At 32.5% G+C, this 27818-nt stretch overlaps 1 protein-coding gene across 1 annotated transcript; it reads left to right on the forward strand.

Annotated features, from left to right (window-relative positions):
• LOC105157113 (protein NRT1/ PTR FAMILY 2.11-like) lies at positions 16131-20568 on the forward strand. Its single transcript, XM_011073414.1, has 4 exons — positions 16131-16386; positions 16488-16705; positions 16821-17377; positions 19555-20568. The coding sequence occupies exons 1-4, from the start codon at positions 16299-16301 to the stop codon at positions 20429-20431; spliced, it is 1740 nt and encodes a 579-aa protein (XP_011071716.1). The 5' UTR covers positions 16131-16298; the 3' UTR covers positions 20432-20568.

Here is a 27818-nt window from a genome sequence, read left to right on the forward strand (position 1 = left end):
ATCAACTATCATTAGAGAATAAAATAAACAGGTTTAATGTACGTAAACAAGGTGATGAATGCAGTGTAATCTCTAGATTACGTATCTGTTGTTCTACGAGCTCCAAAAATCACAATTTTTATTAATCTTTATCTGGTAGGATGATATATAGAATTAGGATTAATTGCAAATTTATATTCAATGGTATTGGAAATGAGCAAAAAGAAAAAAAAAATTATGATTTTTTGTTTTAATAAATTACGCTCTGTGTTTTGAAAAAAAAAATCAAATTATCCTCCTATCAACTGTTTAGATACGGGTTTTTGCTTTATTTTTCAAAACACATGAGATATTTTGTTATATATTTTTTTTTTCGCAGAGAATTTTTTGCTCTTTTCTATATTACAGCGGATAAATTGCATTATACAGTATAAAATTATTTATTGAATTATACTGTCCCACTTCTAAAGTTATAAGGCTTTATCTAAAAATATGATGGATTATTAGTGGATCGTAATTTCTTATAAAATTTTTGAGAGTTTATAAACTTTAAAAAATTGTATTTCTATGAAAAAGCGAATAAAATTATAAAATAATTTCTTTTTAATTTTTTGAGCTCTTCAAAAAAAAAAAATAACTTCATCAAACATCTTATAAAATTTTCAATTTAATATATAATAAATTGAAACACGCTCATAATCTTGTTAGTATTTTACGTTTACTTTTTACATAATTAAATTTTTTTGGGATAATAATATTTATACTCCCTCACCTAAGGTCTGCTTACACAAACCTTATATAATTACATAAACTATCCTTGATTGCAAAAAAATAGAGTAGTCTGTGTAATGATACTAGAATTTTTGGGGGTGTGCGGTAAGGAGTGTTTGTGTAAGTAGTATCGACATTTTGGTGGATGTATATGTAATTATCTAAAAAATAGAAGTACTTTGTGTAAATCGATTATAGATTAAGGGGTATAAATATAATTATCTCTATTTTTTTCTCTAAAAAAATTATTTATTTGTAGGTATCAAGCAAAGACCTCCGCACTTCCTTTAGAGACCTAAGATCTTCATCTATTCATATTATGGTTAAGGGCTTCCAAGAGACTTTCTGCAGAGAGTATTCAAGGTCTCCGGTAGACCTTCATACTTTATGAAAAGGACATTCGCCTTTGTCTGATATAATGGTCCGTATTGTCTGTTTAGACCACCTTTTCCACTGATATAGGCCTGATATGTTCGACCCACAATGACTGTTAGATCATTCTAACATCTACAGCATATATGAAATCGTACAATTAGGATCCTTATATATATGGGCCCTCCATATTGCAGGTATAAGCTCATGCTCGCCACCCTTTCTATTTCTCTTCTTCGTTGTTTACTTTGCAAGATTGGATCCCAGTATAATAGCTTGAGCCCGATATTATTCATTATACAAGCCCCATAACTCATCCCACCAACCTTGATGGGTTGAGTTATCATGATAATAGCTCGTCCATTGGGCAAGGACTTGAAATGTCTTTTTTGTCCCCAATTCTTCACTTGCATTTACTTTCACAATTATGTTGGTAATTTTAATTTCTTTATTTTATGTAGCAATATATTTCCGCATGATTATTTAGTAATAGTGAATAATTTTTGTTTGTAAGTTTATTTTAATTACGTTGTTTATAAAACTCTATGTAATTTGTTACCTATTATTTCTGTTTTAATTTTAATGGTGACGACCGCGATGTTATTTGAAATTTTTCTAAATGTGTGTGTCACAGTGTATAATGCACGATGTAAGAACTTACCTTTTTGAACTAATTTATCTATGCTATGAAGATTTTTCAAATGGACTTAAATACAAAAGAGGGCAACAACTTCATTTTAAGTAAACATCTTACTAAGTTTTAACCTTAAAATATAATACAACAAAGTAAACAACTAACAAATGATCTCAAAATTTTTTAATCATTCATTTATAAAGATAGTTCTATCACCCGTTTAATCAAATACTAGACATAAACAAGGCCTAAGAAGTTTATAAGATCATTCAACCTCCATTAGAAGAATAGTCTATAACAACATACAATAAAACTTAGAAACTTCATGAAATAAATTAAAATACTCATTATAAACTTGGCCTGACCCTTATTTCAGGCTGAAAGTTCATCATACATTTTTACCTTGCACAATCTTACAAAAATGATTAATAAAGTATTTGGCATAATCAGATCCTTATATTGGAATAATAATAATAATAATAATAATAAAAAGCCCAAATTATTAGAGTTTTGAATCATATAATAAGCATTTCCACTTGGCCAAAAGAAAAAAAAAAGTTAACTATAAAAGGGTAAAATGAATACTAATGATGCCTCCTATAATTATTGGGTCAAACCCACAAGCTAGATATACTAGCTCAACCGGCTAAGAGCCCAGCTGACTCATCAACAGGATGGATAAGGACCCATCAGCAGGCTGGATAAAGCCCACCAACAGGATGGATAAAGGCCATCAGTAAGGAAGAAAAGCCCAGGGGCTTATTTGCTACTTTATTGAACTGGTAGGCTCAAGAAATAAGTTCATTCTATCCAGACATGTCGTCATACAGCTGGGAGGATGCATCATATAGTTTGCCAAGACATTTGCACACAACACTCTGAAATATCTCTGAGTGGTTCCAACTAAGTCGGTGGAAAAATGAGCTAAAAATTCTATAAATAACCAACTCCCGAAAGCTTGACAGGGTTTAGTCTAACTCATATATCTTAGTCAATATTTATCCAAATTACTAGCGGTTTGTTGCGGATGACAGACAACACAAAGAGATTTCTAATGGAGTACGAAACTTAGTAATTGACCCTATATCCAACTCTGTACAAGCCTATAAATAGAGGTCTTGTGCAAATTTCTGGTAACATCATTCCATATTCTCAAACTATCTCTGTATCCAACTGTGTACCAACGATTTTTTCCACTACTCTCTCTAGGTTCTTAAGCTATTCTAAACTTATAACCTACACTTCACATGAATATATCCTCCTTATCACCTTTTTATACCATTATTCTCACATTATTTTATGTTTTCTTTTTTATTTCTTCATAAACTGTTACTAACTTAAACATTAGAGTGCTAATATCAGTTTTGCAGGGCTAGTCCTCTGATAATTTTAGAATTTTCTTGAAGATCCTTTAACCTTTATGGTGTGGCCAAATTTCTGATATGCATCAACTAATAAAAATAATGAGGATGTTTCGGTCTTTTAAGATACTAAAAGTAAAGAACTTAAAAGATCTTATAAAAAAAAAGAGGGTTGAACTTTTTTTTTCTTTAAAGAACTTATAAAATTCTAAATATTTTATTTTAAAATTTATAACTCTTTATAAAAAATAATTACCAAACAATTTAGTAGAATTTATAAGCTCTAAAACATCTGAAAATTTTAAAAATCATATAAACTCAACCAAACAACCTCTGATGGACTTGCGTCCTTCACAACTTGATATGTACACTTTATTCATAGGCTCTAGTTTAGTTGTTTCTTTTCTTTTTTAATCAAAGAAAGGTCAAATTGAGTTTAATTTATTATAATTATCCCAATTGAAAAGATAAATAATGATTTTTTTTTTCCCACTAAAGCAAGATATGTTATGGGCCTTATGACCTGAAAATTGAAAATGAAAACAAAATTGAATATAGCCTAATATTTCTTTATTTGTTTTTTTAAAAAAAATAGTAAGTTAGCAAGTACTTGTCACACACTCAAACCTAGAGTTAGGTGAAAAGTATACAATTATATTTGAAATTCTCAATAAATATTGTGGACATCAAAATATTTTGAAATAAAATAAATTATTACTTAAAAGTTAAAAACAAATTGACTAATAATTTAGTTTTAAATTAAACTCCACAATAAATTTAGGCTTTACATATGCTCAAGGTGACAAATTCATATAAGCGTCCACTTGGATTTTTATGGGTCATTCCAAAATAAAATATATATTTATTTTATTTATTTTAAATTGGTTAAATTGCGCCAAAAATATGTTCAAATAAGGCCGTAAGAAGACTAATTCATATCAAACTTATAGTGTTCAGGTCTAATAGAAGTGAGCTGGAACTGTAAGTCAAAACAATTCATGCTTATAAAACGCGGCCTTCACCACACCCCAAGTCAATCCACACATCGCAGGCAACACACATGCAACAAATCCACAACAAGAGCAAGTTCAAAAGTTTTCTATCACGAAGAAGTTCGCAAACCTCAAGGCCTTGATAGTCTATTTCAAAGAAGTTCGTAGTTTTCTTTCACAAGTTCAGAGGAGATTATATGTCCAATTCAAGAACAACTGTTAACTCTTGTATCGATATTTGAAACAAAGAATCATGGGATTATTTGAAACCACAAAGATTATAGCCACTCTTATTTAAATTAGTATATTTCATTTGTCCGTATTATCTCTTATTTTGCAATTTTTGTAGATACAAAATTTTGTGTCAACAAATATATTTGAAAATTCATCTTCACTTGGTGCACTTTGAAGCAACATGTGGGATGTTGGCTTTGAAGAAGAGGATTGCCCACTTCTCCTCGTGTTCTCGCATGTTTCATGGTTCCTATGTTCTAGATACTTGGTGGGGAATAAAAATAAATTTGAGGATAAAAAGGTAAATTTGTCTTTAAAAATATCGAATGTTGACATGCAACATTATCCATTCGTTTTTGGCGAACGAATAACAATCATACACAAATAATCAAAGTAGGGAGTAAATTGTAATTGTTATACTTTCTGGACTCATTCAATTGTGTTACAGTCTGACCTCATCTCAAGAGACTCGACACCCTCTTTCTATATCTAATTTGTAACCACATCAGCGTTCATTTCATTACAAAAAATATAATATTTAATCATGACAGTTAATAGCTATAGTGAAAAATTATTGACCACGGTCATGCAATGATTGTTTTTCGTGATTTTTGCTAATATGGTTAATATATTTGTTATGGCTAAAATTCATCGCAAAAACATTTATCATGACTCATACCCATGCCAAAAATAGTTTGCCTGGTGAAATAAATTAAGTTTCTTCATCGATTTTTATTTTTTCGTAATTAATAATAGTTATTTACTACGGCTTTAATCCATAATCAACATAACCAATAATAATTATTTTTCTAGTGATTGTACATGAATTATTAGAAGAAAAAATGTAACAAATTAAGATATGGATATTATTTAATTAATTTAACTTAATTTATTCACGATCTATTTATCTAGATATATATATATATATATATATTGCATTTGATGTCATGCCATAAATGATTTCCCAAATAATTTATAATGTTTATTAGGAAATGTTAGGCCGGAGACAAACAATTTTGATTTTAAAATTTAAAATAATTCAAATATCATAATTGAATTCCTCAATAATAACAAAAGTGACCTAAATATTTGTTTCATTTTTTTAATTATAATTTGTTTATTTCATTGTTATTGAAAACTGTATTGAGTTATGTATTGATAGGTCCACGTAGTGGCTGACGATCATTTAGGTATAATAAAATTAAGGGTAAATTACAACTACCTTCTATCAAATTTAATATAATTACGAATACCCTTTCATTATTTGAAAAATTATAAATATTTTTCTCAAATTAAAAATAATTGTGTAACCCATAGACGGCGAAATAAACATTACTATTTACCCTTGTTGATTTTTTAAAAAAAATAAAAAAGCGTATTTGAGAAAATATAAAAAAAAAATAAGGATAGACAAAATAAATAATTTATAGGAAATATTAATTTATAAAAATATTTTAAAAAATTATAATATATACAATTATAATTTATAATCCAAAAGGGCATTTTTGTCAATTAATCAAAATTGAATGAAAACTAACGGACGTTAAAATCAGGGGGTGTTTGTAATTTTTCTAACAATGAGGACGTTAAAATATTACGCGTGCTGTTAAGGTTGAAGTTTTATAAATAAGTTTCAAATTATGTGCTTGAGTTCCACCAAATTTTTAAATATTTATTTTACTCTACTTGTGATGTATATATTAGCAATATTCATTTATTTGTAAGGATATAAATGTAATTTCATATACAAGCCACATAATAAACGCATACATCTTACCATACTAAAAAACTCTCAATACCGCTATAAATGCCCCATATAGTACTTTTTAAACTAACTTCACTTCTCTGTTCACAAACAAGACAAGTCATTACGTACTCTCTCTCTCTAAGAAATTATCTCTCTGATAATTTTTTTAATTTATTGATATATTAATATAGTCGTATATATATATATATATATAATTACCGCTGGAAAAAAATATATTTGCAAATATGCGGTGCAGAGTTCAATTTCCAGAGGAAAGAAGGCGGTCCACTTATAACACCCACTAAGTCCATTTCACGGTCAAGATTGGTGCCGTATTTATGTTGTTCTTGTTGTTATATTTTTTTTAAGGGTAAATTATAACGATTTTTTTTAGATTCGACATAATTATAAATATTTTTTTATTATTTAAAAAATTATAAATACTTCCTGATTATGAAATTATGTAGTTCTGGAATTGAAGTATGAAATTATCAATTATGTCCTGGTTGATTTTCTTTAAAAAAAATTAAAAATTCAATAAAAAATCAGACGAAGTGGATGAAAACACTATAAAAAAAATAAATAAAATTATGATTCTTAGCCTACAAGAACATTTTGGTCAGTTCAACACAAAAAAAGAATGGGAGTAACGGAGACTAACAGAATGGACTAATTGTTAGAAGACTGTTCAAATCATGGGGTTATTGGTAATTTTTCAAATAATTATGGGGTATTCGTAATTATGTCAAACCTCAAAAAAAATTGTTTTAATTTACTCATTTTTTAAAATAAAAGCAATAAGCGTATAATTACATTAATATATTAATAAATAATAGTAATACATTTGGACGATTAATGTATCAATATAATAAAAAATAATATACAATTTTAATAAATTCATAAAAATGAGATGAATATTAATTTATTTTTGAAATTCACTTTAAATATATTTACGGGACGTCAATTTCAACCACTAAATTAAAACATCATCGTCATAATTATATCTATGTTGAAGACCACAACGGTGGCTATGCCCATCAATCTTTCCTAACATAAATTCATGTCCAAAATCATTGTTCAGAGCAACATTCATAACCATCTCATCAAAAAACCATATTTGCATAAGATCGCAACTTTTGAATTAAGAATTATAATTTGAAAAAAAAAATAAAACATAAAATTATCTGTATATAAATATTTTGAGTGTCAGAATTATATACATAATTATCTAATCAATTCTTTTACTTTATATTTTAAATAATTTTTGGATCCCTTTAGACTTTTGCTTCTAAATCAATCCCAACATATATTTTCAGGATTAATTACACTTAAATCTTATCCAAAAATATGAAATTATACTTTCCTCCAAAAAGAATCTTGAAACTGCACTTACACGCTCCTAAAAAATTTTCTGTTTACACCCGATTCCATTTCGTTAGAACTTGGACGAGAAATACTGATGTTAGCAAAACAAATCACATAAATTATCAATTTTTGCCCCTCATGTAACATTCTCATAAATATTTTTCTAGAAATAATCCGGCACAATTTATGCGACCTGGATCGACGAGCTCGATCTTGGCCACGTCATCTCCTCAAATCTGTGATAGGGCCTGAGGATAAAACAAGTAGATTAATTAAGCTAGTCGGGTTCGTCCCCAATGACGACCTTCGATGTTTAAGTTAATTGTGGTCGAAAGAAAATTATGCGATCTAAGGTTAGAGCTCAAGACGATCATTGTAAAAATTACCTTCCAATTTTTTTGCTGACTTTAGCATTTTTAGTCCAAAGTCTAACAAAAACGTGTCAAGTATAAATAATGAATTTTCGAAGGGGTCATAAATATAACTTAAAATCTTTGTTTTAAAAAAATATAATTTCATATTTTTATAGGAATGCTACGTGTAACTAACCTTGTATTATTATATGGAACTGAGCAACATTGAGGTAGCCAATCAAAATTGATGTGAATGGTAGGGTTATTATTGTGTGGTGATATGTATGAAGAAGCCGCGTTTGGGGATTGGGTTTATATATATATATGTGTGTGTGTCCAAACTAGCGGTCCTCACGAAAGTGATGTTCCATCACGTCCTCATTTCACTCGCAATTCTCTTTTCACACTACTTTAATGAATTACTTACTACATTTTACACGCACTCAATTTTTTGTTCTTTTAATGGAATTATCTTTGATAATTTTATATAATTTATCAAATTGTGACTTTAAAAACTAAAATCGAAAGTGCGATTTTATACGATTTCAAACGATTTTTTGGTTTTAATAATTATAATAAAAAGAATAAATTAAAGGGTGTAGGGTTTGGAACTTTCATTTTCATACTTCTAACTTCTAATTCCCAACTTCTCTCTCAAAAGATCCTACATCTGAAATCTTCTTCTCCCAATTTTCTTCGATTACTTTCATAAAATGACTCCAAAGCATTTCTTTGATATGACATGTGCGTTTGATCGTTAGTTTATACGGTCAATTAATGCTCATGACTAATTATTTTTTATTATTTTAAGAAGTTTTAGGGAGACAAAATTGATAAGGTTGAAACGTGGGGTACTAAAAATGATTTAGTAACAAACTTAAGGAATCAAAAGTAAATTATCTTTTTTTTTTTTCAACCACCCGGGGTGGGGGGAGCTTTTCGTAGTCTCCGACCCTTCTTTATTAAGATCAGAAAGTGAGCAAATTTACAACGGGGAGTACTCCCTATCATTTCTAATAAGCTGTAAAAAAAAAAAAAAAAGGAGTACTACTATCTTACAGATATTCATCAAAAGTATAAACAAGGAGTACTACTCCCTTACAATAAATCACAAAAGTATAAACAAGAAGTACTACTCCCTTACAAAAGTGAACGAGCTAAGATGGGAGTAAAAGTTAGAGACGATAATTCAGTGTGTCAAAAAGTTTATGCCACTACACTCGAATCATCGATTCCAATTAGCTTGCAAATCAAGCTATACAAGCAATCCAACAGTTACCACCAAAGTAGTGTACCATTAACGGATAGAATACGACAAAGTGAGGGAGAGCTAACTATACATTTGTCACATAAACCTCAGCTCTCTCAACAAATCACACTAAACAAGTCAAAAGATGAGCATCAAAGTAATAACTATGTATGCACAAAATTGGGGCACAACCCAAGCATGCTCACAAGACAAAAAAAAAAAAAAAAAAAAAAAAAGAAATATGAGCATAATCTACCCGCCATGAAGCCTGCAGTATCAGGCATGAAATACAGACAAAAATTTGCAACAACCATCAACACATAATTAGCTACAACAGATGCAAATTTGCAGCCAAAGGCAGATAACAATGCAATATCACAAGCAGTAGAATAAGCTATAATAGATAGAAATTCACAGTCGTAAGCAGATAACATTGCAGTAAAAGGAACTAAGGCAATCGATATCAAGAGAAGTACTCGGGGGGATCAACTACAATTTTGAAACGAACTTGAGGGAGACTGCAATAATCAAGGTTGACAATACCTTTTACTTTACCTGTGAGATGTTCCTTGGAGAGGATGCTAAGTTGTTGAGATGTACATGCCTGATTAGCCAGAAAATCCGCCACTTGATTAGCTTCTCTAAAAATGTGAGAGATTTTATATTCTATTTGCCTCAAGAGATTTCGGATCCTTTGAAGGACAATCTGATGGTTCCATGCCCCTTGTTGTGGTATGGAGATGAGCTTGATAATCACCATTGCGTCAGTTTCAATCCAAATATTGTGAAATTCCTTTTCAATACATAGTTTCAGTCCTCTATGTATAGCTCGAAGTTCAGCCTAGGTGTTAGAACTCATGCCCAGAGGTTCTTGAAAGGCAAAGATGACTTGACTGAGATGATCTCTGAGGATGTCGCCCGCACCGAAAATGCCTGGGTTACCTTTGCAGGCTCCATCTGTGTTCAATTTGTACCACCCCTCTTGAGGTTTCCTCCATTGGACAATAGTAGCTTTTTGTTGCTTAGTCTTCGATTGGAGGGGGATATTGAAAGTGTTAATAGCGGAAAAATCCCCTTGCACGTGCACAGGTTTTAGCAACCCACTTTTATAGAGGTTATGCAGATACGCCAGTGTTTTGTGAATAATGGTGTTGGCCTTAAATGCGAACCCCCTATGCTTAGCATCATTTCGGAGGTTCCATATGTTCTAGAGAATCAAGATTGGGATAATGTCTCTGATGTGTGATTTAGTGCAGATTCTATTTTTCCAGGACTGAATGAAAATGGTGATGTCATTTGTTTGGGGGATATTGATTTAGAATTTAGCTGCGAAATAACCCAAGCTTCCAAAGACTTATTATTATGTAAGAAAAGATGCAGTATGATTTCTTCTACTTCGCAAGAGTAGCATTTGGAGGCTACTGTGATCCCTTTCTGCTTAAGCCTCTCATCAACAGGTACCCAATTATGGATCAACTTCCAGACGAACACTGAAATATTGGGGATAATCAATTTAGACCAGAGAGTACGGTAGAAGACCTGAGGAGGTTGATGGCTTCTAATTTCATTCCAAGCTGATTTAGTGGTAGATGCTCCATTTTTGGAAAGTTTTCAATATAGAAAGTCAGTTTGGCTATCAGTAATAGGAACTTCCATGACCAATTCGATGATGTGTTGTGGCACCGCTTGTTGGAGTTTGTTGACATCCCACTCATGGTTGTTCCAGAACCAGTTAATGGGTACATGAAGGTTGCAGTGAGTGCCCAAGATATTCGCTAGTGTGCCTTCCAGTAGCCACCAGTCATGCTAGAAAGAGATAGTCCCAGCCCCTAGGCTCCAGAAGATATTGGTTTGAGCTTTTGTTCAGATCTTACCGAGTCTTTTCCAGATACTCGAGTCAGTCATGAAGATTTTGGAAAGCGTGGAAAAATATCCTCCACAGTATTTACTTATGCAAAATTTAGACCATAGAGAATTGTTGAGCCTCAATCTCCACCACATTTTATAAGATAATGTTGCGATCATCTCACGTAGGTTCCTAATTCCAAGTCCACCTTCTTTGGTAGGATAGCAAATATTTTGCCACTTTGTCCAATAGATTTTTCTTTGTTTCGTTGTGCTACCCCAGAAATATTTAGCAAAAATTTATTTGACTTTTTGTATGATTCCCACCGGAGGGTTCAATACTTGGAGGAGGTAACTTGGCATAGAAGAGAGCACAGTTTTGACAAGTTGAAGTCTACCCCCATAAGAGAGGTGGCAGTGTTCCCATCCTGCAATCTTGACTCTGACTTTATCAATCAGATTTTCATAAAGAATTTTTTTTTTGTTCCCCTTATAAAGAGGAGCACTAAGGTAAGTAATCGGAAGTACCTTCCTTGATAATCCAGTAATATATTTGATTCGATGTGCCAGCGGGTTAGCTTTTTTTCTAGGAATGAAGGCACTTTTAGCATGATTGATTTTCTGCCCAGATGATTCCTCGAAGTTCCGCGGTGCCAGACGGCGGAGATCGAAACTGAGAAAATGAGCAAAGAGGGGGGAGGAGGTGCTGCTGTCGAACGCGCGTGAGGGAGCGTGGGTTGCCGAAAAAGGGACCAGAAAAAAGTGGGGAGGTCGCCAGCCGTTGGGGAGTCCCTCTTTTGCCTATGACAGTGGCTGAAGATGGTGGCGGCAGTAAGTGTGTGAAAACCGCACACAGTGGAGTTGGGATGCTGTTGGGTCTGGTTTGTGGGGAGAAGGGGCGGAGCAGCTAGGTGAGAAGCGAATCTTCGCTGCTGAGCTGAAGATCTGCCATTTTCGCTCTCCTGCAGCAGTACCTGAGGTCGCCATTTACGCTCTGTTTCAGTCTGTTCTTCTTTTCGCTCTCCTGCTGCTATTTACTCTCTTTTCTTCAACTATCTGAAATTTCCTGAGATTCCGCCGGGAGGAGAGTGAACAGTGGTTCAAATTGGAGCAACCAATGACTTCTCGCGCTCAGATATGGTTCTTTCATTTTTCTTCTTCTTTTTCAGGGTAAACGAAACTTGACTCTTCCCTCTTGATATAGTATGATATGACTATCTCTTTTATTTTTATTTTCTTTTGAGGAAATTACGGTAGATTTCAATAGAATGAAAAAATAAAAATAGGTTCATGAAGCACAACAAAGCTCAAAGGAAAGGAATACTCATGAAGAACGTCCTAAGGAGACCCACCCACACCCTACACGGTCAGAACACAAGGGACCTCAAATATTCTTTGTGCCAATCGAATAATCTTATGAGCTTCTATACTTCGGCTTCAAAGAGCCTCATATATATGTCTCATCCACCAAATCGCCTAGCAAACAGAAAGGAAAGGGTCTTAGTCTTTCCGCCCAAGCACCCTATGACCCCCCTGAAGCCATTACTCAGTGCTGCAAACAGTACAAGCAATAGACCTCCATGGCAGCCAAGATAAAGCCCAGGCCAATTAGGCGAAATTGCAATAATGCAGCACATGCATCAAGTCTTCCTGTTCCAATAAACAACCTCCACATCCATCATCCACTTGAACCCCCAATCGCCTCAATTGAGTTGTGGTCAGCAATGTGTTTAACGCACACTTCCAAGTGAATAGTACGACCTTAGGCAGGGCCCTTGAGCTTCGAATGAAAGCTTATGATCGTCCCACATACGAGCATTCTGCCTCGGCCCGAAGATAATAAGCAACCCGATAAGCGCTCCGAACAAAAAATTTGATGTGCCTCTCAAAATGCCAAACCAGTTCGTCCCTCACCCGTCTTCCTCGAAGGCCAATTCCTAGGATACAATAAGCATCAATTAGGCAAAAACTCAGCCTCCATATCCCATTGATGCTCGGGAGTGATGAGAGCAGACACCTTTGTTCCTTCCGGAAGAGTAGCCAACCGTTCAATAAGTTCGAATGTCTCTTTCTGCATTATTATGAACCACCTTTTACTTTTTTGAAAAATTACACACACCTTCCCTAAAACTGATAGCATTACTACTCAAACTACCCCTATTGTTTGATTGTCATAGGTAGTTTCTATAGTTATGCAAAAGATAGGATGGTTTGTATAAATAGACCGTAGGTCAGGTGGTGTAAATGTAATTATCCCAAAGATCAATGTATCATCATGAACACTGCTGCACTGGTACAAGCTGGAGGGCGTTGATGGCTGGACGAGGTCTAAGATTGCTTCTTCAAATCGGGGACAACTTGATGCCCCCCCCCCATTGGAACAGGCGCCCGCAGCTAGGGTCCGCATGGAGTAGTCTGTCCCATGTCTTAGAAATTTGCCTCGAATTGCACCTCACAGTATTTGTCAATATGACCCAGGCATTCACACAAATAACAAAAGTTTGGAAGCCGCTCGTACGTGAAATGAATAAGAAGCTTCTCCTCTGAAGTCAAGCGAACTTTAAGAGCTCTCATCAAAGTTTGATTAACAGTCAAGCCCATCTAGATCTTCAAAGATGCTCTCCACGAACAACCAGAGTCATCCGCCTCCATGTCCCAGAATGACCCTTTATCCTATTCCTGATCAATTAGCAACTCCCAAATTCATCATATTCAGCGGTAGATCGTGAATATGCACAAAGAAATCGCACTTCTCTAAGTCTACCTGGATCGGATTCTCATACTCCCCAATCGTGTTGAGAATAAAAATATTCTTTTTGAAACGCCATGAAAAGAATAATAGTATCTGACCCTCTTGGAGCTAATTGATTTTTAGCCCTTTAATGGGTGAAAGCATGCTCTGGATGGAAGAGCATAACTCCTCGAAACGATATGGCCTGTTCGATAAAAGACGACCCACTAGACAAAGAGTAAGAGAATTGGATTTGGTGTGCCACAAAACCAACAGGCAGGAACAGACCCTTTTCCTCATCATCTGTGAGTTTTCAAACCTTATTTAGTCGATCCACATGGTTCCACACTATCCATAACAGAAACCCAGAAGAGGCCGCTGTTAGTGGGGACAACCCCACACTACTACTATGAAGAACAACCTTCAGACACCTGGAGAAGAACACGCACAACCTGAAACAAACAAAAAACGAGCAAAAACACAGGACAAATGAAAAACAAAACATAGAGAAAGGAAAGGTAAAAGTAGGATAGTAAAAATACAAAACAAACACAACTACGAGAAACAAAAAGAACCAATCAGAGTTGTTGGATAAACAAGAAATGCAGCAAAAAATAGAACACAGACTAAAGGTTTAGGGGTGAAGCTGCGCAAACCCTAACCCCAAACACAAACAAGAAACCCGGGGAAAGAAGACCCTTCCGACATTGATGGTAGTAAGGCACCGTACACCATGGACTGGGACAAACACAACTAACTCACCCCTCCACTCCAACCAATAACAACTTCCCTCCCCACATAAGACAGAGTTCAACAGAATCAAGGACTCTCATCTAGAGAGAACAAAGACTCCCATGCAGAGAGAACAAAAGATAAAAAAAAATAAAAATAGTATGATATCAATATGATGATATAATAAATAAGAAGAATATAGAATAGAATACAAATTGGAAAAGTTAATTAGAAGTATTTTTACTTAAATCAATAAAAATAGTAAACATAAAAATTTATTACGGATTAATTAATTCAAAACAAAATGTTGTTACCTAAGAAGAAAATTAAATTTTGGGTTATATATACGCTCATAATATTAAAATAGTAATGTACAATTAAACATATAATTTGATATAAATTATACAAAAATCAAATTTATAATATTTTAATATTTTTCTATCATGTAATTTATTTTCGTGTACTCTTGATAAATTACTAACAATTTTATAATATATGTTTTTCAATATATTTTGACCACAATCAATTTTCCTTTCTTGTATTGTACTTCTATTTGTGACTACATCAAATGAATCAAAGCATTTCTTGTTTCTTACAAGATAATGACAAAATAGTGTTCTAACGAATTAGTGCATATTGACAAAGTAAAAAATAATAATCAAAAAAGAAATTCTGGCGTTATTTTCAATTTTATATTAATGTTATTTGTATATATTTATTGTATGAAATTAATGTTCTCTTTACCAAGGGAAAACGATTTAGGTTTTTTTTTTTAAAAGATAAATTATTTTTTGTTCTGGTTTTGAGTTAATTAATTATAATTAGATATAATCACATGTAAACCCTTTATGATCTGAAAAATTACACCGACTAGCCTAATATTTATTTCCACCCAACAAATAAATCCATCAGTTACCAGAACTTTATGGAATTTGCTAATATCCACAAAAAAATTCATATTTGACTTATTACAAATTTATCGCAAGTCAAAAAAATTTTTTTATCAAATTATCCTTATAAAATTGAAGATGTACCTCCTCACAGATATTAACTTGTGAAGTGTATAAGGACAGTTTGGTCAGACAAAATTTGTTTGACTTGCAATAAATTTGTAAAATAAGCCAATATGGCACATATATAGACTTCTATTCAACTTTTTTGTTGATCTTAGCAAATTCGTGAATTTTACTAATCTATGAATCTTTTATTAGACAAAAATAAACTTCATAGATACTAAATAAAAATTCTCAAACCACATGGGGTCTATATTACATCAAATCTCAGAAAAGGACGGTGTAATTATCCCTTACTGTACTGAAGTCAACATATCATTAGATAATATGTATAATTAACCAACAACTATTGTTAGAATAGATAAACAACACTATTAAAACAGACTAACATCCACAAACATGTGACATCTATCTAAATTGGTGTTTTATTGTGCAGTATGCCGCTCCATTAATTTATACATACCGCTTGTATATATAACTCGAAATTCAAAATAAAATAATTTGGGCCTTAAAATAAACAAGTAAAAAGCACAAAAACAAGATCCATGTTTTAAATAAAAGTTTCATTTTTTTGGTAATCCACTTTATAAGATTCTTCCTCACGCTTCCATTTTGTCTGATTACGGACATCAATCTTCTTATCACCTCATTGCACATCTGTCACTTTCTTGATTACATCTGTATCAAAATTTGTCCCTTCGGCCAATTTCTTCCACACAAAGCGTCTCTTTGTGCACCCACCCAACTCTTTTTGCACAGGAAAAACTGGTCCACCTAATTCAAAGCAGCAGGACCAGTAGGTTGCTATATATTGGAGGGGACAACATAAACAAATTGCCTAGGTATATGAGTTACTGTCGCTCTCCTCATCTTCAACAAACTTGTGTCTACAAGAGCGAGAGCCTGAGAGACGAGCAAGTATGGAAACGAAGGAGAAAATCGGCGTCGAAAATGATGATGAGATTGAGATCAATTACAGGGGAATTAAAGCCATGCCCTTTATTATAGGTGAGGGATGTAATTTCTTTTAATTTTTCTTTTTTTGATTTTTGGTTGTTTCTACAATGGTTCTGTTTTTTTTTATGAATTGTTGTGGGAAAAATTGACAGGGAATGAGACTTTTGAGAAGCTTGGAGCAATTGGGACATTGGCAAATCTGCAGGTGTATTTGACGACGGTTTTCAACATGACACGGATTAATGCCACTATGCTTCTTAATGTGTTCAACGGCACGACAAATTTTGCAACGCTAATTGGTGCTTATTTGTGCGACACTTACTTTGGTCGCTACAAGACACTTGGATTCGGCTCGTTCGCCTCATTTCTGGTAATTCTCAATTTCAACATTTCCTAGTTTTTCGCATTACTAAACACGGAACTGTGCTTAAGTAATTCGAGTACGTGTATCTCGACTACTAAAAATGACTCGTGCTCATATGAAGGGTTTGTTGGTGATAATGTTGACGGCTGCATTCAAGAACCTGCATCCGCCCCACTGCGGACAGGAGGACACTCTATGCATCGGCCCAACGCCATGGCAAATGACATTTCTGCTGACCGGTTTTGGCCTAATGGTGCTAGGCGCGGGCGCCATCCGGCCCTGTAACCTAGCATTTGGTGCTGATCAATTCAATCCCAATACAGAGTCTGGCAAGAGAGGAATCGATAGTTTCTTCAATTGGTATTTCTTCACACTCACTTTCGCTCAAATGGTATCCGTTACACTCGTCGTCTACGTGCAATCCGACGTTAGCTGGCCTATCGGACTTGCCATACCGACAATCTTCATGTTGATATCATGTTTTCTTTTCTTCATGGGGACCAAAATTTATGTAATAGTGAGGCCGGAAGGGAGCCCATTGACGAGCATAGCCCAGGTGGTGACGGCCGCCATCAAGAAGAGACGGTTGAAGTCGCTTCAACATCCGTCGCTTAGCCTCTTCAATTACACACCACTCAAGTCTATCAACTCCAAGCTTCCCCACACAGAGCAATTCAGGTATGCATTCAACTATTACTTGATTTAGTAACAATTTTTTCCCTCTTTTTTTTTTCGAGTTAAATCGTGTTTTCTGAAAAAATTAAAATTATTCAATCTATTATACACCAGGTCAAAATACATATACGTAAAAGAAATGTTTCTGGTAAAAATTGTCACTGCTCGTGGCTACAGCCGGTTTAGGTAAAAAAGTCGTGATTCCTGCCCCCACATTTTGCATGACCTACCTACCTGCTGGAAAATTAACGCTTCGAGCAGGGTTTTGGTTTTGGTTTAAGTTTTTATCTTTTAGTTTTCTGTTTTTGAAATAATTAAAGTAAAAATATGTTTGCGTATTTTTACACAAAATATATTGATCTGATAGCACGGTTTAATGTAAAACACAATCTGGTTAACTAATTCAAATATATTCTCATTTCACGCAAAAACATTTACAAATATAAAAATACACATTTTTCACTGAAAATGAAAACATAAATTCACAGGCTATAAGTCTCCCCAAAACCTCCTTGAAGTTTGTGTAATTATATGTAAACCTTATGTGGTTTGAAAAATATATCTAGTAGCTCTGAGATTTATTTTTTGTTTAATAAATAGATCATTTCATTAGTTAAAATTCACCAAATTTGTTAGTTATTACAAAAAAAAATTGAATGAAAATCTATATTTACCCTCGATTGACTTATTGCAGGTCAAATAAATACTTTTTGACTAAACTACCTTTGTAAAGATGAAAATATACCTCTCTCACATGCATGAACGTGTGAAGATGTATAAGGGTAGTTTGGTCATAAAAAAAATTTATTTGACCTGCAATAAGTAAAAGTCAATCGAGTGTAAATATGAATTTTCATTCAACTTTTTTTTTTTAATATCAATAAGTTCATTGAATTTTGACTGATAAGGAACTTAGTTATTAGACGAAAGCAAAATTAGAAGTACTAGATATAATTTTTTAAATTATAAAAAATTTACATATAATTATATCAAACTTTAAAAGATTGGCGTATAATCATCCTTTTTCATAACAATCCAACTTTTTCAACACTATCCACACTTGCTTATTCTGGATCACCACTTATTCACATGTTATTAATTGGATTTAATCAAATTAGGGACAAAAAAAAATAAGTGGTTTATAGTTCTGATTAACCAATGTTTTATAAGATACATAATATTAACACTCCTGATTTAAATCAAAATATATAAATATCCTTTACTTTTTTATAAAATTATAATTATTACCTCTGAAGTTATAGTTATAATTACAACTACACACCCTATTCAAATGCAAAACTTATACAAACATTTCTTGAAAAATATTACATTAACACCCCTCAACGGGTACACTTGTAATTTTGTCAAACAAAGGAGGTGTTTATATAATTTGGTCTAATCTAAGGGAATGTCAATGTAATCTATCCTATATATATTATAGGTAATAGCTAGTTATCATATTTAATCTTTTTTATGTTACGTATGACTTATCACTCTATTTAAATTAGGGTTAAATGCAATTTATCCCCAATGATATGTGAAATATGCAAATAAGTCCCTATTAAAAAAATAGCAAATTACCACCTGTATTTTGAAAAATAAAGCAAATTATCCCAATCAACGGTTTAGATAAGGGGTAGTTTACTTCATTTTCCAAAACACGAGGAATAATTTGCTATTTCATTATTCAAAGAGAATTTTTTGCACAATTTTTGCACAAATTTTATTTAAATTATATATCAATCATATGACAAGTATATTTCAGTGATACAGTGGAGTTTCTTAGTCTAAATCCCCACGGGAAAATGATATTTCAACTGCGTTTTGTCTGCTAGTAATTAAGCCACTAGAGAATCTTTTCACGCAGTTGAAAACCTTAGACAAATTTGTGACGGTAACGCAATAAACAATCCCAACTACGGCTCATTTCAATGCAACAAAAAACCATAATTTTCAAATAGTTAGCCTTTCAAGAGACATAGAAAGCAACATCATGTGATTGTAATTGGTAAGAAAAGCTTAACAACGTGTGAAATTTGCACTTTCAAATAAATTAATCACACGTAAATGCTATTACACTCACGTTATTTGTCCTTTCCGATATTCCTTATTCGTAATTCCGTCCTTATTACAATCTGAAACTCAATGTTGCTAATGCTCTCACAGTAACTTTTTTCTAGATTTCTAGACAAAGCTGCGATTGCGGCCCCCAGAGACGAAATCAAACCCGACGGATCCGTCGCTAATCCGTGGCGATTATGCAGCTTGCAACAAGTGGAAGAAGTGAAGTGTGTGCTGCGAGTGATCCCCATATGGGCTGCAGCCATTCTCTACCACGTTGGAGAAAAGCAGCAATACATAGTCTTCCAGGCAATGCAATCCAACCGGCACGTCGGCACGACCAGCTTCCAAATCCCGCCCGCAACCTACAACATCTTTGCCATGCTGACTCTCACCATTTGGGTACCGATCTACGACAGAATTATCGTCCCCTTCCTCAGACGGCTCACTGGTAAACAAGGTGGCATAACGATCCTCCAAAGGATGGGCATCGGCATTTTCCTAACGATAATTGAGTCGTTAGTGGCCGGATTGGTGGAAGCAAAACGAAGGGATATGGCCATCTCTAGGCCTATGGAAGGGATCCATGCCAAGAGGGGTGCCGTTTCGTCCATGTCGGCCCTGTGGCTCGTCCCACAACTATTTCTAGGTGGGCTGGCCGAGGCATTTTGTGCAATAGGTCAAGTTGAGTTTTTCTACAAGCAATTCCCAGAGAATATGCGGAGCATAGCGGGTTCGTTCTTCTTCTGTGGCATGGCCGTGGCTAACTATGTGAACGGTTTCTTGATATCGGTTGTGCACCGGGCCACGGAGGGGTCGTCGACGGGCAACTGGCTGCCGGAGGATCTCAACAAGGGGAGATTGGACTACTTCTATTACTTGGTGGCTGCCCTTTGTGTGTTGAATTTTTGCTACTTTCTTGTTTGTGCCAAGTGGTATAGGTACAAGGGGGCAGAAGGTAGTGTTCTTGATATTGAAATGGAAGCCAAAAATTGATTTGTACAAGGTTTTAGGCTATAGTTAGTGTTTAAGTTAATACATTAATGTAATAACAAATGGAAAATGCCTTCATCTTGAGAAAGGATGCTCACTTTTAGGTTATGTTTGGATTTATGAATTTGGATTTGAGGGTAGAAAAAGTATTACAAATTACTTTATATTAAAGGTGTGTTTGGATTGATAGATTTGGATTTGAGGTAAGAATTTAGAAAAAGAATTTGAAATGATTCAATTTGATAAAAAATTAAAATTCATCAACATTCAACAAAACATAGTTTAAAATTATAATTGAAAGATTTAAAATCTTTTGAATTTAAAACCATCGAAACGAATTCAAAGGAGTTCAAATCCTTCCACTGGAATCTAATATATAAAGGAATTTGAAATCTATATATATAGAGAGAGAGGAGAACGAAGTTGCACACAATTAAGTCAATTTTGACCAAGTACTAATTTCTGGTAATTTTGAATTTTTTATTACTAAGAAAAAATTTTATTGGTTAGAAAATCTCATTTATTTTAAAATTAATAATTAATCCGTATTTATGTGTAAAATCATCTACACAATATTTTAATTATAAAAATAAATCTTATTGGTTAGAAAATCATCTATTTTGAATATATTCAATTTTTATTTTGTATTTGTTCATAATCATATTTCCAGTATTATATTTTCAATTATTTAATCGTTGAGGAAAAAATTTATTGATTAGAAACATCATCTATTTTAAATATCAACTACTTATTTTGTATTTATACAAAATCTTATCTCCGGTATTAAAACTAATTTCATTTGTATTTGTCTTAAATAATTACTTAATAATATTTTTAAATATATTAAATATTTACTTTGTATATATCTGAAATCTTATGCCAACATAAGAACTAATTTAATTTATATTTATCCTTTCTAATGATCATGGGCTTATAGAAACATGATCTATTTTAAATATATTATATGTTTATTTTGTATTTATCAAAAATTTTATTTATAAAATAAAAGTCTTATGGTTAGAAACATCATCTATTTTAAATATATTAAATATTTATTCTTCATTTGTTTGAAATCTTATCTCCAAAACTATGATACTAATTTAATTTTAATTTATCTTAAATAATTATCTAATAAATGAAATCTTTTAAATAGAACGAGATCTATTATGCATTTTTTCATTTTTGTAGATAGCTCAATTCTGTCAAATTTCTATTCTCCATTAAATAATTTCAAAACTTAACACTCCAAAGTCCAAATGCTTATTTTCATTATTTTTTTATACTGCAGTGGACATCTCACACTTTTCTATAATACTTTTTTAGGTTTTTGTGGTTATTGAATTAATGATATATATCCTTATTAAATTTTAATATTTATTTATGTTTGACACTCATCTTCAATGTGGCTAGACTATATATAGTTTTGTTATATATCATGATATTATTTTACTTTTTATATATATTTTTTTATAATACTTGAAAGTTATTGAGATAATAATCTCTACTATTTTCTTATATTTTTTTAATTAAATTTTAATATTTATTTCTCTTATGGTGTTATTTTTTTTTTTTTTTTTACATTTCTATTATGATTGCTTGATTTAATTTTTGTACAAAAAGAAATAGATTAATTTGGTGTTAATAGGTTTATATTTTGATTTAATGTTTATTTGTTTCATTCTACTTAATATTTCATTTGTACTTATTTCTTTTTATATATTTACTCTTTTGTATCTTTGTACCGTAATTGTTTTTCTATATATTGTAGTTTTATCCATCAATTTTTTTTATAATTTAATTTATTGGTCTTTCTCATATTTTATTATTTTCTATTTTTCTAAAAAAATGAATATATTTCCAACTCAAGCTCCGGGCAATTACAGATGATCTTCAAGTCCTTTCGTGCATTCAAATTATCCTTCGTCTTTCCATTTATGTCCATCACCGTGTTGAATATATTGTCAAATACATTTTTCTCAATGTGCATGACATCAAGGTTGTCTCGGATCATATGTGTTATCTAGTATGGAAGATCCCAAAAGATGTTTTTCTTTGTTCCTTTGTGGTTGCTACCATAGCTGGAAGGGAGTGTCAACGGCTGTTCAATTGTAGGAGTGATGTCTGCAACCCAATCGCAGATTTGTTCTCCTGTCAGCTTCAAACGTGCAACCTTATATTCCACATGATTTTTTGTAAAGACTTTCTCGTTCCTTTGGTAGGGAGAATCTGCCTATGGCAATCAAAGTAGCACGCCTTCCTACGGTATTGTAGATGGAATGCCCTGTCTCATCCATACAAACTGAACACCCCATAAAATCGGCGGTACTCCATCCTGACGTCATCTCATAGGCGGATAGGTCGTTCACAGTCTACATCAACGCCGCTTGCATAATGAATGTCTTGTCCGTGCCATTGTCGTATGTTCGAACATCCACATGCCACAACTGTAATAGCTCTTCGATCAATGATTCCAAATACATATCGATCAGACGCTTCGGATTAGAAGGGCCCAGGATCACCATCATAGGAAACATGTACTCAAAACTCATGCACATACCGGGGGGAAGATTGTACAGATAGAGTATTAGAACGGAAAGATCCATTAGATACGGTATGATAATGGGCCAACATGAATAAGTAAGACCGTACTACCCGTGCGGCCCAAAACCGTCTGTGTAAAGACCCAACTGAATATTAGGCGGATCTTTTGCAAAATTGGGATATGTCTGGTCAAAATACTTCCAAGCCTTTGCATTGGAATGATGACACATGGGGCCTCCTCCGTTCGATGTGTGGCATGTCACGTCATGTGCTCCGGAGTTGCTCTTGAAACACACAACCTTTACAGAGGGGAGTAAGCGGCAGGTATCTAAGAATGGCATACGGGGACTTTTTGTGGCCGGGGTCTCGCTCCTGCTTCGTCTTGTACCTAGCGTCTCCTAAAAACATGTAGTATTCTAAATCGGCATCGCCTTTCCAGTACACCATGCAGCCATTCTTACTTGCATCAATCTTCTCAATAGGTAAACCTAAATCTTTTATCAACTTCTTCGTACTGTTGTAATCTCTCGGCAGGGTGTACCAAAAGGCAATATGTGATTAGCCTAGTAGGATATTCGATCATACGATCGCTCGGAAATATGGTCGTCCACCTTGATATTCACCAACTCAGCAACAGATGTCAACTAAGATTAAGTGCAATCGTTCTATAATGGCTGGTCAGCAGCATGCACTACATCGTAAAAACGGTCTGTCAATCCTGACACATAATCATAGGGGCCACCATCGTAATAATATGAACTAGAACCGACATTAGTAGAGCAGGACCTCCTACCCTCATTAGACACACCATCGTGAGAAGAAGAAAAATAACTTCACCCCGCTGCATAAAAAATCATCCTCTGCGTCAATCCATCTGTTGTTCATCACCCCAGTATGAATAATTACGTTCCTCATCAGGAGCTGCTCCTCTTGCACCAGGATGACAGTTACAGCATCATCACCATGCGAAGTCCAATTACAGTAAAACCTCTATAAATTAATACTCTATAAATTAATAAACTCTCTAAAATAATAAAATCTTCCGGTCCCGACTTGGGCCTTTGTAAAAAATCATCAAATTCGATAAGATAATAAGATAATAATTTTTCAGAAAATTCCTTTATAAATACTAGGTCCCATTAAAACTCTAAATTAATAATTCATAAATATTACAATTATAAATATTATGGTAATTTGCTAAAATATGAAATCTGTAATGCTTTACGCATTTGATCATCCATGGATGATTTTATGATGCCTTTTAGATGAGAAGATATGGTGGGTTGTTATGAATTGTTTTATTTTCATATTGTGATTTATATAGTATATGTTTCATTCATCATGTATGAATATATTTAATTGGCTATAATAGTTATTTAAGTGCTATAAATTAATGTAAACATGTATATTTAAGTAATTTCAATAAATTGATACATGCGTCTATGAATATAATAGTTAATTATATACAATGAATTGATATTATACATAAATATATTTAATTAGTTACAAAGAATTGATTGATGTATGAATATAATCAATAAAACATATATGAATTCATTTATTTTTAATACATATGTACTAAATTTGTTGAATTTAAAAAGTCTCTCTTTTAATTAATAAAATATTAATTTATCGATAAATTAATATCTCTCTAAATTAATAAAATTTCATGATCCCAAGGTTATTAATTTATAGAGGTCTTACTGTATAATATTTTGGCACAAATCCTCATATACACAAGTGATAATAGACATCGTCGGGTGTTCTGAACTTTGTATGTTTGCACTTCCAGCAAGGGCACCTAATTTTGTCTCCATCCAGATGTCCATGCTAATAATTGGCTTATTCTATGAAAGTTTTAACCCCATCCTCAAACTCTTGTGTAAGACCTGTCCACCTACGGAGGTTCTTATCATACATCCATCTCCTGAGTTGTTGTAACATTATGATATATCAATGCATATTCATACGTATATATATTTACTAAATTCGGTCTATAAGTTTATAAATATTACATCACTAATTAAGAATACATAACATGTAAGATCAAAAAAATCATAAAATTAAAATAAGTAAACTACAATTAATTTAATTAGTTAACACAAAAAACTTAAAATTAGTTGTTGTTACCTGGTCAACCAACTTAAAAAATCAGTAATAGCCAATCCAAAAATTAAGCAATCTACCTGATCAAGTGTATATGCACGAAAACCTGAGAGATATTGATTGTGTGTCTGGTTAATAAATAATTTTACAACAAATAAAATTTGACCTGCAATAAGTTAATAATAAATCAATATGGGATAAAAATCGATTTTCATTCAATTTTTTTTATTTTTTGTTAATACCAACAAATTCAGTGATTCTTGACTAGGGGTGTAAATAATTTGAGTCCAGCCGAACGCATTATTATTCAAGTTTGTTTGATTTATCATCGAGCTTCAAATATTGTGTTTGAATTTAGTTTGATTATTATTCTAGTCAAGCTCAAACGAGCTTTAATTGGATCAAGCTCGAGTCGAGCTCGAGTAATTTGACATTTTTAAGTATATTTTATTATTTTTGCACTAATCGAATTGAGCTCGAGTCGAGCTCAAAAGTTTACTGTACAAAATGTTTTGTTCAAGTTTTGGTTTGTTAAATTTAACAAATCGAGTTCAAACGAGATTTTTATCGATATTATTCAATCAAGTATCGAATAATTTGATTATTTTTTCAACTCTATTCTTGACTAATCAATGGACCTATTCGTTCAACAAAAACAAACCTCGAAGTCCTAAATATAATTTTTTAAATCATAGAAATTTATGTATAATTGCACCAATTATCATGGAAGTAAAATTATCCCTAATTAAAATTGCATTCAACAACTAATGATTGCCAATTGAATATAAAAGATGTATGTTTCTCTTTTGGCATTGGTCAATTCTTTTCTCTCTCTTTTCTTTTTTCTTTTTTTTGTTTAAAAAAAACATATTTTCATCCATAATAAAATAGTATTTGGTCCATTGGAATCATATATTATTTCATTGGAGAATATAATGAACCTTAATTTCCATGATTATATATTTTACCTAAAATAATGCCCATGTTCTCTTCACCTACACTCTCTTCGTTCTTGTAGATGCTGCCTTCAATATTAATATATTGAATAATTAATTTTTTAATAAAAAGAAATAAGGGTTATGTAGTAGTTATTTTTTTTTATGTGAAATCGATGATTATTATTATTTAAAATAAATAGATTATAGTCATTCGAATATCTCTATTTAATAAAAACAATTCCAATAAATATACCCTAATCAACAATATCAGATAAATTACATCTAAACAACACTCGTTATGCAGTACAACAACATCTTATGCATTTTTAGGGTTTGAATCCATAATATTTAAGGTCACGAGGTCTCAATTTTATTAATTGAATATAAATTTAATCATTCAATTACGTACAAACTATTACTTCTCAGCCTAACTCGGATTAATAGACTCCCTAACCTAGCAAGACCCAAAGCTATCAAGCAAAAATATCATTCTTTAACTATGGCTCCCGCCCTATAGGATAGAAAATTTAAGGGATAATTACATTTACATTCTAGTTTATTTATACAAATTATTTATATTTTTTGCATAATTACAAAAATCATTTTCAGCAGCCAAAAAGCATGGATAGTTTATGTAATGATACTGACGTTTCTGGAGGATTTATGTGTAATTTTCTAAAAAGTAGGGACAGTTTGTATAAATGATGTCGACGTTTAATTTGTATAAGTAGGCTATGAAGTCAGAGAATGTGAATGTAATTATCCCAAAATTTAATTACAAGCCTGCAACAGGCACGGCTTCTAGCTTCCGTTGCAATTAGCATTATTTCTTGTAGTGTAATATATAAAACTTATGAAAGTAGAATTATTTTCAAAGTCACATAAATTTTTGCTATCTTAAATTTATTTATTTATTTGAGTCTTTCCATTAATTTCCCAAAAAAGCTCAATAAATAACTAATCTAATCTATGCCATCCATACTATTATAAAAGAAAATATTTTCTCGTATCAGACTTTGAATACCCAAATTTACCCTTAATTCATTTCTCACCTTTAAAAAAATTGGTCAGATTAATAATTTTAATATTTTTAATATTTTTTAATAATCTCACAATTATATTTTTTTCCCCTCTTAACTGCCCATACTTGACATTTTTCTCCCACTTTACTTCTGTACATTTATTATAATATATAATTATGATTTATTTTTTTCACAAATTTTTTTTTCTCATCATCTCACACCACAGTTCTTTTTATATGCTGGTGAAAATCGCATACCACGATCTTAATATATACATATATATATATATATATATATATATCAATGGAAGATATGTTTAGATGGTTCATTGCCTAACCCAACTCCCATTTGCACTAATTAATACATATTGGGCAGTTGACTAATTAACTACCATTATTGCTAAAAACATTTCGTGCTCCACCTACGCCCATTATGTATATAGATAATTATATCTACACTTTTAATTTATAGTTTATTTATATAAATTATATTTTAAAAAAATTAAATATACAATCACCAAAAATATTAATATTATTTATAGAAACCATCTCAATTTTTTAAAAATTTATACATATACCCCTAAAATCATCAAAAATATCTGACAACTACCTTATTTTTTATTTGATAGGGATAATGTGTGTAATTAGACAGCCCACCCACCCCCCACCCCTAACACACACAAACACACATAGGCCATAGTATATATATATAATAAAGGAAACAACAAGAGGGATTTGAACTTCATCTCATCTTCCTCTTCTCCCTCCCTCCCCCCCCCCCCAC

The sequence above is a fragment of the Sesamum indicum genome, linkage group LG3, assembly GCF_000512975.1.
Source record: "Sesamum indicum cultivar Zhongzhi No. 13 linkage group LG3, S_indicum_v1.0, whole genome shotgun sequence".
Classification (NCBI taxonomy): Eukaryota; Viridiplantae; Streptophyta; class Magnoliopsida; order Lamiales; family Pedaliaceae; genus Sesamum; species Sesamum indicum.

What these genes read in the sequence shown, in the direction of transcription:
- LOC105157113 (XM_011073414.1), top strand. Translation starts at nt 16,299, where the DNA reads ATGGAAACGAAGGAGAAAATCGGCGTCGAAAATGATGATGAGATTGAG. An exon ending in GCTCGTTCGCCTCATTTCTG is followed by an intron (nt 16,706 to 16,820) that starts GTAATTCTCAAT and finishes GCTCATATGAAG; the next exon opens with GGTTTGTTGGTGATAATGTT. An exon ending in CCCCACACAGAGCAATTCAG is followed by an intron (nt 17,378 to 19,554) that starts GTATGCATTCAA and finishes ACTTTTTTCTAG; the next exon opens with ATTTCTAGACAAAGCTGCGA.